The sequence below is a fragment of the Chanos chanos genome, chromosome 6 (genome assembly GCF_902362185.1).
Source record: "Chanos chanos chromosome 6, fChaCha1.1, whole genome shotgun sequence".
Lineage (NCBI taxonomy): Eukaryota > Metazoa > Chordata > Actinopteri > Gonorynchiformes > Chanidae > Chanos > Chanos chanos.
Window position 1 is genome coordinate 1,055,001 of NC_044500.1, and position 15,000 is coordinate 1,070,000.

At 44.0% G+C, this 15,000-nt stretch overlaps 2 protein-coding genes and 1 non-coding gene across 5 annotated transcripts in view; 2 read left to right on the plus strand and 1 right to left on the minus strand.

The window, feature by feature from the left end:
* Positions 1 to 1,840, plus strand: part of parlb (presenilin associated, rhomboid-like b) — a 10,700-nt gene extending 8,860 nt beyond the window's left edge. Inside the window, exons 10-11 of the mRNA XM_030777321.1 lie at positions 171 to 303; positions 1,602 to 1,840. Coding sequence (XP_030633181.1) covers positions 171 to 288 — 118 coding nt within the window. The 3' untranslated portion in view covers positions 289 to 303; positions 1,602 to 1,840. The remainder of the gene's footprint in view (positions 1 to 170; positions 304 to 1,601) is intronic.
* A 1,414-nt stretch (positions 1,841 to 3,254) lies between these two features.
* Positions 3,255 to 15,000, plus strand: part of cldn15lb (claudin 15-like b) — a 12,402-nt gene continuing 656 nt past the window's right edge. The window contains exons 1-5 of one of the 3 annotated variants that reach the window (XM_030778806.1): positions 3,255 to 3,399; positions 4,067 to 4,298; positions 9,450 to 9,614; positions 9,817 to 9,898; positions 11,217 to 11,330. In XM_030778806.1, coding sequence (XP_030634666.1) covers positions 4,079 to 4,298; positions 9,450 to 9,614; positions 9,817 to 9,898; positions 11,217 to 11,330 — 581 coding nt within the window. In that variant the 5' untranslated portion in view covers positions 3,255 to 3,399; positions 4,067 to 4,078. The other 2 variants (XM_030778804.1, XM_030778807.1) reach the window with 2 other exon arrangements.
* trnak-uuu (transfer RNA lysine (anticodon UUU)) lies at positions 6,160 to 6,232 on the minus strand. Its single transcript has one exon. It is a non-coding gene; the product is annotated as a tRNA-Lys (tRNA).

Consider the following 15,000-nt stretch of genomic DNA (forward strand, 5'->3'; position numbering starts at 1 on the left):
GTGTGTGTGTGTGAGTGTGTGTCTGTGTGTATGTGAGTGTGTGTGTGTATGAGTGTGTGTGTGTGTGAGTGTGTGTGTGTGTGAGTGTGTGTGTGTGTGTGTGTGTGTGTGTGTGTGTTAGCGTGTGTGTGTGTATGTATAACCCTCTCTCTGTTGTCTCTGTCCTGTAGCTGGTATGTGTGGTATGGTCATGAGCTGATCTGGCAGAAGAGGGAGCCGCTGGTGAAGGTTTGGCATGAGTTCAGGACCAGGAGGCCGGGGGGCGGCGGGGGGGATGGCTCACTGTAGAGCACAGCATTGTGGGTAAGGACTCGGTGTGAGGAGAGATGAGTTTCCCTCTGAAAACATGTGATTACTGACTCATTCATACACGTATATTTATTCACCAAGCCCCACACACACACAGGGACACACATACACACACAGGCACACACAGGGACAGACACACACAGGCACACACACACAGGGACACACAAACACACGCACATACACAGGGACACACAGGCACACACACACACACACACACACACATACACACACAGGCACACGCGCGCACACACACACACACACACATACATACACAGGGACACACAGGCACACACATAGACACACACAGGGACACACACACAGGCACATACACACACACACACACACACACACAGGGACACACACACACAGGCACACAGGGACACACACACACAGGCACACACAGGCACACAGACACACACAGGGACACACACACACAGGCACACACAGGCACACAGACACACAGACACACACAGACACAGGGACACACACACACACAGGGACACGCACATACACACACAGGCACACGCGCGCACACACACACACACACACATACATACACAGGGACACACAGGCACACACATAGACACACACAGGCACACACAGGGACAGACACACACAGGCACACACAGGGACAGACACACACAGGCACACACACACAAGGACACACACACATACATACACAGGGACACACAGGCACACACACACACACAGGGACACACAGGCACACTCACACACACAGACACAGGGACACACAGACACAGGGACACACAGGCACACACATAGACACACACAGGGACACACACACAGGCACATACACACACACACACACAGGGACACACAGGCACACACACACACACACAGGGACACACACACACAGGCACACACACACACACACACACACACACACACACACAGGGACACACACACACAGGCACACACAGGCACACAGACACACAGACACACACAGACACAGGGACACACACACACACAGGGACACACACACTCACGCACATACACAGGGACACACAGGCACACACACACACACACACACACACACACACACACACACACAGGCACACGCGCGCACACACACACACACACACACACACACACACACACAGGGACACACAGGCACACTCACACACACACAAACACACACATACACACACACACAGACACAGGGGCACACACACACAGGGACACACACACACACACACAAACGAACATGCACGCGCACGCACACACAGATGCACACACGGTGTCATAAAGAGTTTGTTTTGTTTCATCCCCAGGTAGAGTCATGTGGTGGAATTGGTTGAGCTGACAGTATGTGGCTGTATGATGTCATCTGGTCACGGTCGGCATGGAAACACTGCAGAGTCATCAGTCAGAAACACACTGACCTCAGAACAGCTCAGCGTGTCCAAAACCACCTTACTACTGCTAAGACTCTTTCCCCAGATCAGGCTCTAAATCTGTTAACACAGTGACTTTATCTGTGTACAGGAAGAGACGTTTGTCCTAGTCTGACGTCTCCTCGGGGGGGGGGGGGGGGGGGTTTTGTTTTGTTTTTTTTTTGTTTTGTTTTTTGTTATTTGTTTTTTGTTTCATGGGGGGTTTTTTTGGAAAAGAAATAAAATGTTTATTTAAACCACCAGATACACTGAATTGTTGTTTGTATTGTTTGCTGCAGTTGTCAGAATGTTGTGCAGTTGTGTGAGGTGTGTGTGTGTGTGTGTGTGTGTGGTGGAGGGGTTATCTGGGTCACTGACGGGGTTTGTTGTTTAGCAAACTGTGTTACAGGAGAGTGCCAGCGTGCGTGTGTGTGTGTGAACTTTTCTCTCTTCAGTTTCAGCTGTAGACTTTGTTCTGTTTTAATGGTAAATCATTGACTGCCTGAGAGTCATAAACAGTGTTACAGTAGCTTTACAGAGGGCTGTAATCTCTCACCAGGCGCGTGCGTTACACACACACACTGAAATCAACATACTCACTACTCAGCCCTGCCCACTAAATTTCCTAGAAATCATGAAACATGTTCTTGGTGCGGTTCTTTCCACGGAGTTGACTGTTGGTTGTTTGTGTCAGTGCTCCTGCAGCTGTAGCATGTCATTTCACACGGCTGAGAGAATTTGTGTATGACGCTTATGCTTGAATGTTTCGGTGCCTCACATGGCTTGTGACTGAATGGGGAGAAAAATCGTTTCTCAGTTGACTTTTGTTCCAGTTCCTGTAAATTGGACAAAGTCCACCAACAGTCAGCGGTAAAACCTAGAGTTTCCTGCATCACCTGATGGCCCAACATGCCACCCCCCCCCCCCCCCCCCCCCCCCAGCCTCACTCATCTCTCAGGGACAAAAACACTCTTTTATTTTACTGGACTCTGGCATCCACACAAGATCATGTCCTAAATACCAAACTGTTAACATTGAAAAAAAAAACCTGAAATCTCTCTGCCGGCCTGTGTGTGAATATGCATTAGCATTACCATCAGTGTCTGTGTGAGTAAAGTTATCATCACAGCCTCTGAAATGCGACGTTTACATTAACAGCCTGTTCTGCAGCACTGAGACTGCTAGAGACCTGTCTGTCCATACACACTAATTATTTCACCTCTCCAGCCAACCCTGTCCCAGTCACAGACTCTGGACCGGGTCGTGCTTCCTCTGAGGGTTTCCTCATCATCTCGTCTGAGAGAATTTTTCCCTCCGTCACTGGTATCAGGCCTGTGACTCTGTCCCACGTTGTATTGTACTGGGGCCAGTGTTACACCTAACATACCTGAGCTGAACTGAACTGAAGTGTGTGTTAGGTTGTTTCACGGTTTCTCCAGGTCGAGCGTTTTTGTGGGGAGAAGCTGTTTGGTTCACAGAGCTGCGGGTTGCAGGGTGTTTTTGGGGGTGGACACTCGCGGAGGTTGTTGACCCAAAACTAATATTAACTCAGGCATTTCCCACAAACTGCTACGGAGCTGCTCTCTAATCGAACAGAGATTCACAAAACCACCTCTGACACAAGGAAACGACACACACTGAGATTTAATCACCAAAATCAAACCACGGAGTGTATTGGCCGAGAAACTTTGCTGAAGTAGGTAAGTACAACAGTTCTCATAACGACTGATGAAGTGCCTTGACTAATTAGAAATCACAGACTTCTTAAGTAGCTCAGTATTATACTGGTGATTGACACGTCATTGTCCCGTTGTGAGGTCAGTAATGTTTTAAAAACTCTGTGTTTGGCCTGAGTTATTGTAACCTACTGTAACTGACTTACATACAATGAAAAAAAGGTATTTCTGCCTGAAACTCTGGTGATGTTTACTGTTTACACCCTCAGATCTAGCCGAGAGAGTTACAGACCCCTGTTCTTCATTATCTCATAGTTGTAGATCTGTTACTCAGTGACTGTATGAACTCACAAATCAAAATGTTTCAACACGTCTGCAATATACCTGTAAACAGCAATTTGGTCCTCGCATGTCAGTAAATCCACATACACCTCAGGAGCCAGTGATCCATACCACAATAGTCTCAGCCTAAATAGACCCTCAGCACAGGGGGGGACACAGAAACCTGTCTTTAAAACTGCGTAAGAGACAGAGGAACCTGTCACCTGACCTCCATTTTAAAACAATGTGTTCTCACATCATCAGCTTCACCACAAAATGGCCTCTTTTCATCATGGCTACTGAGCAGCTGTTAAGTGACTTTGTGTGTGTGTGTGTGTGTGTGTGTGTGTGTGTGTGTGTGTACAGGCAGGCGTTGTCATGGCAGTGCTGGTGGTGCAGGTGCTTGGACTAGTTCTGGGAGCACTGGCCTGGAGTCTGGAATCCACTTGCACAAACTCTAAAAGGTGGAAAGTACACAGTCATATGGAGGCAGTGGTGACCAGTAGCTCCCAGTTTGAGGGTCTCTGGATGACCTGTGCTACCAACTCCATGGGGGCCATTCAGTGTCAGCGGTTTAAGACTGTGCTGGGTCTGCCAGGTGAGTGGACGAGAGCGTCGACACTCAAAGCACTTCACACAGCGGCTCTGTTACGCTCGGCGACCGGCATCAAACCACCCGTAGAGCTGGAGTTATGCTGCTTTAACGCTCAGTTTGGTTTCTGACCAGCAAACACGCAGCCTGACCACCGGCAGAGTCTTGAGTTGTGCTGGGTTTATATAAAGGCCTGATACACAATGCACATCTGAATACAGCCTAAATGAATTCCCTAAATATGACCGTTATGGGAGAGAGGCAGTGACAGGGTGGTTACCTGGGTAACCGGGCTGCCGTGGTTACTAATTAATTCATTATCAATCAGGCTGGCATAGTTACTAATTAATTCATTATCAATCAGGCTGGCATAGTCACTAATTAATTCATTATCAATCAGGCTGGCATAGTTACTAATTAATGAATTATCGATCAGGCTGGCATAGTTACTAATTAATTCATTATCGATCAGGCTGGCATAGTCACTAATTAATTCATTATCGATCAGGCTGGCATAGTCACTAATTAATTCATTATCAATCAGGCTGGCATAGTTACTAATTAATTCATTATCAATCAGGCTGGCACAGTTACTAATTAATTAATTATTCTTTAGGCTGGCATAGTTACTAATTAATTAATTATTCTTTAGGCTGACATGGTTACTAATTCATTAATTATTAATGAGGCTGGCATGGTTACTAATTCATTAATCATTCTTTAGGTTGACATGGTTACTAATTCATTAATTATTAATTAGCCTGGCATGGTGGGTATTTGTTTTTGTTGGATAATTATCAACAGACCATCATCAAAAGAAACAGTGGATGTTGCAGACAGGGATGCACCGATACGATACATGGGCTTATGGTATGGGCCGATACCAAGTACCAATCCAGTGTTTAATTAATAAGCCGTGTGCCTCACTGTGTGGAAGAGACTGGGATCTTTCTTTTATGTGTAAGGCAACATCAGGCTTCACTCAAACATTGCTTCCCTAACTTTGTAAAACAAAATGTAACAAATAAATACACACACAGACACTCTGTTATTTTTGTTGCTTTCACACTATCACTGTGAAGTTTCTCGCGTCTTTGCAACGCACCCGACAAAGTTAACTGCTTCTTTCGAATCGTCCCGATTTTCGTCCGGTTGAACTCGTCGTGCTCTTTGGCATGATGCTTCTGGAGGTGCTTGCCCTGTCCACTCTAATCCAGGTAATGTGGACAGGGTAAACGGAGTTTCAGAAATGATGACATTATGGTTGCCATGACACCGGTGAAAGTTTATGCTCGAGACACTAATACAAACATGACGGGCGAAATGCTGTCAGTGCTGCTCTGTCACGTTTGCTAATCCGTCTTCAGTCACAGATCATCACACTGTACAATGCACATGCACTGTTCCAACGCAGAAGAAGAGCTTTATATTTACTTTGCTTAAGAGGGGCGGCTCAAACCCCACATGGAGCGGCGATTTTGGACGCGACCCGGCCGAACAAGTAGCTGGTGGGACAACGTCATAATGCCGTAACTGCAAACACTAAGGCGTTTCAGCGTTTTGGTGTGGACGTACAACATTTGGAAAACGGTGTGAAAACGGTAGTGTGTATGGAGACTAGAATAGATCAACCCCATTGTCACAAATATCCGATCCAGCTGTCTGAGTCCGTATCAGACCGATATCCGAAATATCAGTATCGGAAGTCTCCTGAGAAGGAGGGTGTTAAACTGCATCCCGGCAGTACCGGTGCCGAATGGGAGAGTTCAATAGAGGTAGCATGCTTACTGTGGTGCATAACAAGGAACTGTTTGTTTGAGGGGAGAAATTTTGGGGCCTGTTTTCATCACGCATCAAATAGAATACTCGCCTGAACAGGGACTTGAACCCTGGACCCTCAGATTAAAAGTCTGATGCTCTACCGACTGAGCTATCCAGGCTCTGGGGAGTAGTGGAGAACTGACCGCACCTGGAACTCTACTTACTGATAGTACGCTCCTCGTTTGAAGTTGTGACACTGACAGTCGGTCGACCTTAAAACCGTGACTTTGACCACGTGTTTCAGTCTCAGGCCACGGCTGTTTATTTCGGTCCACCACCCTCATCCAAGACCACGGGGCGCAACAGTAGTGAGCCTGACTCCAGCTCAGAAGGCTGTGTGTTCACATTCACATCACTCTTTTACTCACAAGGGCCCTCTCTTTTTCAGTAGTTTCCATGCACTGTAATTCCACAAACACCTCTCTGGAGAGGCACTCTCTGCATCCTTGTTCCAAGATTTCTGTAGGCAAAGCCATGAATGTGAACGACCCTCTTTGGTCAGAATGTCAGTACATTTTTTAATCTTCTGTATGAAGAAAAGAAACTGTTTTGTTATAAGGGGATCTGCAATCCTCAGGTGGCTGCCACTATCCACCAATGTTCTGCCCCAATTTATTTATTTGTTTGTTTATGGAGGGGGTGGAGAGGAGGGATCTGCCAACATTGGGGGAGACACGTCACTCACCGTGCCCCTTATTTCCAACACCTCTACACATCAGGGCTTAGGCCAGCTAATAATAATGACAACCTCAGGATTCATAGTCAGCACTGACCTCAGATCAGTTAGACTTCTAGAGAAGGACATGGTCAGATCCCTCCCGATTCATATATCAGATTACAGTTTATAAACAGTTACAGGAAAATCCTAAATCATTTCCCTGTGTGTATGTGTGTGTGTGTGTATTTCTGTATGGGTGTGTGTGTGTGTGTGTATGGTGTGTGTATGGGTGTGTGTTTCTTTTTCTTGAGAAACAATAAAGTATATCACTTACTGTACTGGAAAGTAAGGAATACAAATGTAAATAATAAGAAGAAAGAAAGAAAGAAAGCAGGAAAGAAAGAAAGAAAGAAAGAAAGAAAGAAAGAAAGAAAGAAAGAAAGAAAGAAAAACAGGAAGAAAGAAAGTTGATGTTTAAAGCAGTAGGACTACAGACTTAAATCTATGTCCTGTGAGATGAGTTAACACTGATCAGAAATGCCTGCTCATCATGTGGAAATCACCTGAGATTTTTATGAGAATGAAAGACAAACATCAAGCTCAGTGACTTTCGGTGAAACTTGTCTGTTCTGAACTTCATCTGTGATACTGGTCATCCCTGAAAAGCGACGCATTGTTTCATCACCGTCATTACCGTCAGCGTGGTTTGTGTGGGTGTCCTGGATTGGGCAGGGCCTTTATAGGTTTACAACACCTGGGAGTAGAGTTCACTCCTACACTGCGCGAAGACACAGAGAGGGAGAGAGAGAGTGAGAGCGACAAAGAGCGATTAACGACATCAAATCTTCGGTTTGATATTTTAACGATCCTTGCTCCTGTGTGGCTTTTAAAACGTTTTCCGCTGAGTGTGAGGAGATCTTTTGGAGGCGACCATGTCGATGGCAGTGGAACTGATGGGTTTTTTACTGGGTGTGGGCAGTTGGCTGCTAACTGGAGCATCTCTGGCCAACGATTTCTGGAGGGTGTCGTCGTTTGCGGGTAGCGTGATTACGTCCTCCCGTCAGTACCAGAACCTTTGGCAGTCGTGTGCAGAGAGCAGCACAGGGGTCAGCAACTGTCGAGAGTTTGAGAGTTTACTCGCCCTGCCAGGTAGGCGCTACACCTGCAGAGCCAGCTGATCTGGGATCAGATATATTCATCACAACAAACTTTCCAGTCTTCAAACCTCAATTCTCATGTCCTTCTGATGCTGACAGCATCTGATTTTGGGTTTAAATTAACTCAGTCATTTGCAGTGTTGAGGTAGTTACTCTTAAAAAGTAATTAGTTATAAGTTGCCAGTTACTTCTTTAAATCGTAATGGGATTACTTGACTCGTTACTCATTTTGAAAAGTAATTTCACTACTCGTTACTTTACTTTTGAGTTACTCTCTAAAACTACGAATTCCCCAGTTTACTACATTAAAATACAAGGATAAACATCATAGTCCTTTCATTATTTTATTTTCAATGCAATAGCCTAATGCAAACTATGAACACAGTTAAAGGCATTAGGTGATTTGTCACTTTTTAACAGGGGAGATGGCCCAATGGTCCCTGACACTACTCTATAGAGTGTATAGGGGAGATGGCCCAATGGTCACTGACACTACTCTATAGAGTGTATAGGGGGGATGGCCCAATGGTCACTGACACTACTCTATAGAGTGTATAGGGGGATGGCCCAGTGGTCACTGACACTACTCTATAGAGTGTATAGGGGGGATGGCCCAATGGTCACTGACACTACTCTATGGAGTGTATAGGGGGGATGGCAGGTTGACAAGGGGGGTGGCATCTCCTAACATCCCCCTACAAATTTCCTACTGGTTAAAGGCTTATCAACTTATCAACCTTTAATTAGAAAACAGTGTAGCCAACACTGGTCGAAATAGCCTACACGGTAAAAATGATACATCAGATACGCTGGTTAACTACCGGTAGTTTCTGAGGTAGACAGTAATACGTTTTGGTATCATCGTCAGCCGACAGCTGCGTTAACTGAATTTTGTGATTAAAAGTAACATTAAAGCTCTCAACATCATTGTCCTGGTTGGCTAAACCGTATTTTCAGGTTTTCTCAAATGTAGCAGACATTACTACCTAGCTAAATAACCAGTTGTCGGTCTTGTCCCATTTAACGGGAGCTTCTGTCAAGGACCCAGTCTCTCCTTAATGACAGTGGGTAGTCATGTTATAGATACTCAGTTAAGGTGAACAGGTGTGTGTCGCATCATAGCTGCTTTGATAATCATGCATTTTAACATCGGTGGAACATACAGACCAGTTAACACCCAGGACCGGAACTATACGTTTTATAAGTTTAATATTCAGTACGAAAACATTCTTTTGAAAAGGCATGATTAATGCAGGAAAGGACATTTTAATAATCCAGTAGCTGTAATGTGATTACTGAAATTTATACACAGTAATGCTTTACTTTACTTTGTTATGGAGGAAAGTAATATAATTACAGTAATGCTTTACTTCAATATGGAGGAAAGTAATATAATTACAGTAATGCTTTACTTTGTTATGGAGGAAAGTAATTTAGTGTGTGTGCGCGCGTGTGTGTGTGTGTGTGTGTGTTTATGTGTTTGTGTGTGTGTGTGTGTGTGTGTGTGTGTTCATGGTTTAGGTTACATCCAGGCATGTCGTGCCTTGATGATCATTGCTCTCTTGTTGGGACTGTTTTCTATGGTCCTGTCTATACTGGGACTGAAGTGCACCAAACTGGGCAGTACATCCCCTGAAGCCAAAGGCAAACTGGCCCTGACTGCCGGAATTCTGTTTATTCTGTCTGGTCAGTATCAAGTCAATCTCTCTGTCTCTCTCTCCTCTCATTCAACAACATAACTGTGACTCTCTCTTTCCCTCTCCTTCTCTCTCTCTCTCTTTATCGTGCCCTCTCTCTCTCTCTCTCTCTCTTTTTATCACTCCCTTTCTCTCTCTCTCTCCCTCCCCTCTTATTCAAAAACATAACTGTGTCTCTCTCTCTGTTACAGGTCTGTGTACCTTAAGTGCAGTGTCATGGTATGCAGCTCGTGTTGTGCAAGAATTTTATGACCCATTTTTTGGAGGCACCAAGTGAGTTCACTCACTGGACACTCACACAGTACAAAGCAAAACTCACTCACTGGACACTCACACAGTACAAAGCAAAACTCACTCACTGGACACTCACACAGTACAAAGCAAAACTCACTCACTGGACACTCACACAGTACAAAGCAAAACTCACTCACTGGACACTCACACAGTACAAAGCAAAACTCACTCACTGGACACTCACACAGTACAAAGCAAAACTCACTCACTGGACACTCACACAGTACAAAGCAAAACTCACTCACTGGACACTCACACAGTACAAAGCAAAACTCACTCACTGGACACTCACACAGTACAAAGCAAAACTCACTCACTGGACATTCACACAGTACAAAGCAAAACTCACTCACTGGACATTCACACAGTACAAAGCAAAACTCACTCACTGGACACTCACACAGTACAAAGCAAAACTCCCTCACTGGACACTCACACAGTACAAAGCAAAACTCACTCACTGGATACTCACACAGTACAAAGCAAAACTCACTCACTGGACACTCACACAGTACAAAGCAAAACTCACTCACTGAACATTCACACAGTACAAAGCAAAACTCACTCACTGGACACTCACACAGTATGAAGCAAAACTCACTCACTGGACACTCACACAGTATGAAGCAAAACTCACTCACTGGACACTCACACAGTACAAAGCAAAACTCACTCACTGCACACTCACACAGTACAAAGCAAAACTCACTCACTGGACATTCACACAGTACAAAGCAAAACTCACTCACTGGACACTCACACAGTACAAAGCAAAACTCACTCACTGGACACTCACACAGTACAAAGCAAAACTCACTCACTGGACACTCACACAGTACAAAGCAAAACTCACTCACTGGACACTCACACAGTACAAAGCAAAACTCACTCACTGGACACTCACACAGTACAAAGCAAAACTCACTCACTGGACACTCACACAGTACAAAGCAAAACTCACTCACTGGACATTCACACAGTACAAAGCAAAACTCACTCACTGGACACTCACACAGTACAAAGCAAAACTCACTCACTGGATACTCACACAGTACAAAGCAAAACTCACTCACTGCACACTCACACAGTACAAAGCAAAACTCACTCACTGAACATTCACACAGTACAAAGCAAAACTCACTCACTGGACACTCACACAGTATGAAGCAAAACTCACTGGTGTACTGGTTTACATGTGCTATATAAATAAAATTACCATTACAGCAGGAATACAGAGAAACTGAGGCATATTTAGTGTGTGTTTGTGTGTATATAATATTTGCATATGTGTGTGCAGGTTTGAGTTGGGTGCAGGTCTGTATCTGGGATGGGCAGCAGCTGCCCTGGCCATACTGGGTGGAGGAATGCTGTGTTCTTCATGTAAGACGAGTACATCAGGATCACCCAGAGGGTGAGTCTCACACACCACACAGACCTCACCATACACAAACACATATACACAGACCTCACTATACACAAACACATAAACACAGACCTCACTATACACAAACACATATACACAGACCTCACAATACACAAACACATAAACACAGACCTCACTATACACAAACACATATACACAGACCTCACTATACACAAACACATAAACACAGACCTCACTATACACAAACACATAAACACAGACCTCACTATACACAAACACATATACACAGACCTCACAATACACAAACACATATACACAGACCTCACTATACACAGACACATATACACAGACCTCACAATACACAAACACATATACACAGACCTCACAATACACAAACACACCGCACACAGACCTCACCATACACAAACACATATACACAGACCTCACAATACACAAACACATATACACAGACCTCACTATACACAAACACATATACACAGACCTCACAATACACAGACACATATACACAGACCTCACTATACACAAACACATATACACAGACCTCACTATACACAAACACATATACCCAGACCTCACTATACACAAACACATATACACAGACCTCACAATACACAAACACATATACACAGACCTCACTATACACAAACACATATACACAGACCTCACAATACACAAACACATATACACACACCTCACAATACACAAACACACATACACAGACCTCACTATACACAAACACATAAACACAGACCTCACTATACACAAACACATATACACAGACCTCACAATACACAAACACATATACACAGACCTCACTATACACAAACACACCGCACACAGACCTCACAATACACAGACACATATACACAGACCTCACAATACACAAACACATATACCCAGACCTCACTATACACAAACACATATACACAGACCTCACAATACACAAACACACCGCACACACACCTCACTATACACAAACACATATACCCAGACCTCACAATACACAAACACATATACACACACCTCACAATACACAAACACACCGCACACAGACCTCACTATACACAAACACATATACACAGACCTCACAATACACAAACACATATACACACACCTCACAATACACAAACACATATACACAGACCTCACAATACACAAACACACCGCACACAGACCTCACAATACACAAACACATATACACAGACCTCACAATACACAAACACATATACACAGACCTCACTATACACAAACACATATACACAGACCTCACTATACACAAACACACATACACAGACCTCACAATACACAAACACACCGCACACAGACCTCACTATACACAAACACATAAACACAGACCTCACTATACACAAACACATATACACAGACCTCACTATACACAAACACACCGCACACACACCTCACTATACACAAACACATAAACACAGACCTCACTATACACAAACACATATACACAGACCTCACAATACACAAACACACCACACACACACCTCACTATACACAAACACATAAACACAGACCTCACTATACACAAACACATAGGCCTATACACAGACCTCACAATACACAAACACATAAACACAGACCTCACTATACACAAACACATAAACACACACCTCACAATACACAAACACACCGCACACAGACCTCACTATACACAAACACACCACACACAGACCTCACTATACACAAACACATATACACAGACCTCACTATACACAAACACATATACACAGACCTCACTATACACAAACACATATACACAGACCTCACTATACACAAACACACCGCACACAGACCTCACAATACACAGACACATATACACAGACCTCACTATACACAAACACACCGCACACAGACCTCACAATACACAAACACATAAACACAGACCTCACTATACACAAACACATATACACAGACCTCACTATACACAAACACACCGCACACAGGACCTCACTGTACACATACACATAAACACAGACCTCACTATACACAAACACATATACACAGACCTCACTATACACAAACACACCTCACACAGACCTCACAATACACAAACACATAAACACAGACCTCACTATACACAAACACATAAACACAGACCTCACAATACACAAACACACCGCACACACACCTCACTATACACAAACACACCGCACACAGACCTCACAATACACAAACACACCTCACACAGACCTCACTATACACAAACGCATATACACAGACCTCACTATACACAAACACACCACACACAGACCTCACAATACACAAACACATAAACACAGACCTCACTATACACAAACACACCGCACACAGGACCTCACTGTACACATACACATAAACACAGACCTCACTATACACAAACACACCGCACACAGGACCTCACTATACACAAACACACCGCACACAGACCTCACAATACACAAACACATAAACACAGACCTCACAATACACAGACACATATACACAGACCTCACTATACACAAACACATATACACAGACCTCACAATACACAAACACACATACACAGACCTCACAATACACAGACACATATACACAGACCTCACAATACACAAACACATAAACACAGACCTCACTATACACAAACACATATACACAGACCTCACTATACACAAACACATAAACACAGACCTCACCATACACAAACACATAAACACAGACCTCACTATACACAAACACATACACACAGACCTCACTATACACAAACACACCGCACACAGACCTCACAATACACAAACACATAAACACAGACCTCACTATACACAAACACATAAACACAGACCTCACAATACACAAACACACCGCACACAGGACCTCACTGTACACATACACATAAACACAGACCTCACTATACACAAACACATATACACAGACCTCACTATACACAAACACACCACACACAGACCTCACAATACACAAACACATAAACACAGACCTCACTATACACAAACACATAAACACAGACCTCACAATACACAAACACACCGCACACAGGACCTCACTGTACACATACACATAAACACAGACCTCACTATACACAAACACATATACACAGACCTCACTATACACAAACACACCACACACAGACCTCACAATACACAAACACATAAACACAGACCTCACTATACACAAACACACCGCACACAGGACCTCACTGTACACATACACATAAACACAGACCTCACTATACACAAACACACCGCACACAGGACCTCACTATACACAAACACACCGCACACAGACCTCACAATACACAAACACATAAACACAGACCTCACAATACACAGACACATATACACAGACCTCACAATACACAAACACATATACACAGACCTCACAATACACAAACACACATACACAGACCTCACAATACACAGACACATATACACAGACCTCACAATACACAAACACACCGCACACAGACCTCACAATACACATACACATATACACAGACCTCACTATACACAAACACATAAACACAGACCTCACCATACACAAACACATAAACACAGACCTCACTATACACAAACACATACACACAGACCTCACTATACACAAACACATATACACAGACCTCACTATACACAAACACACCGCACACAGACCTCACCATACACAAACACATAAACACAGACCT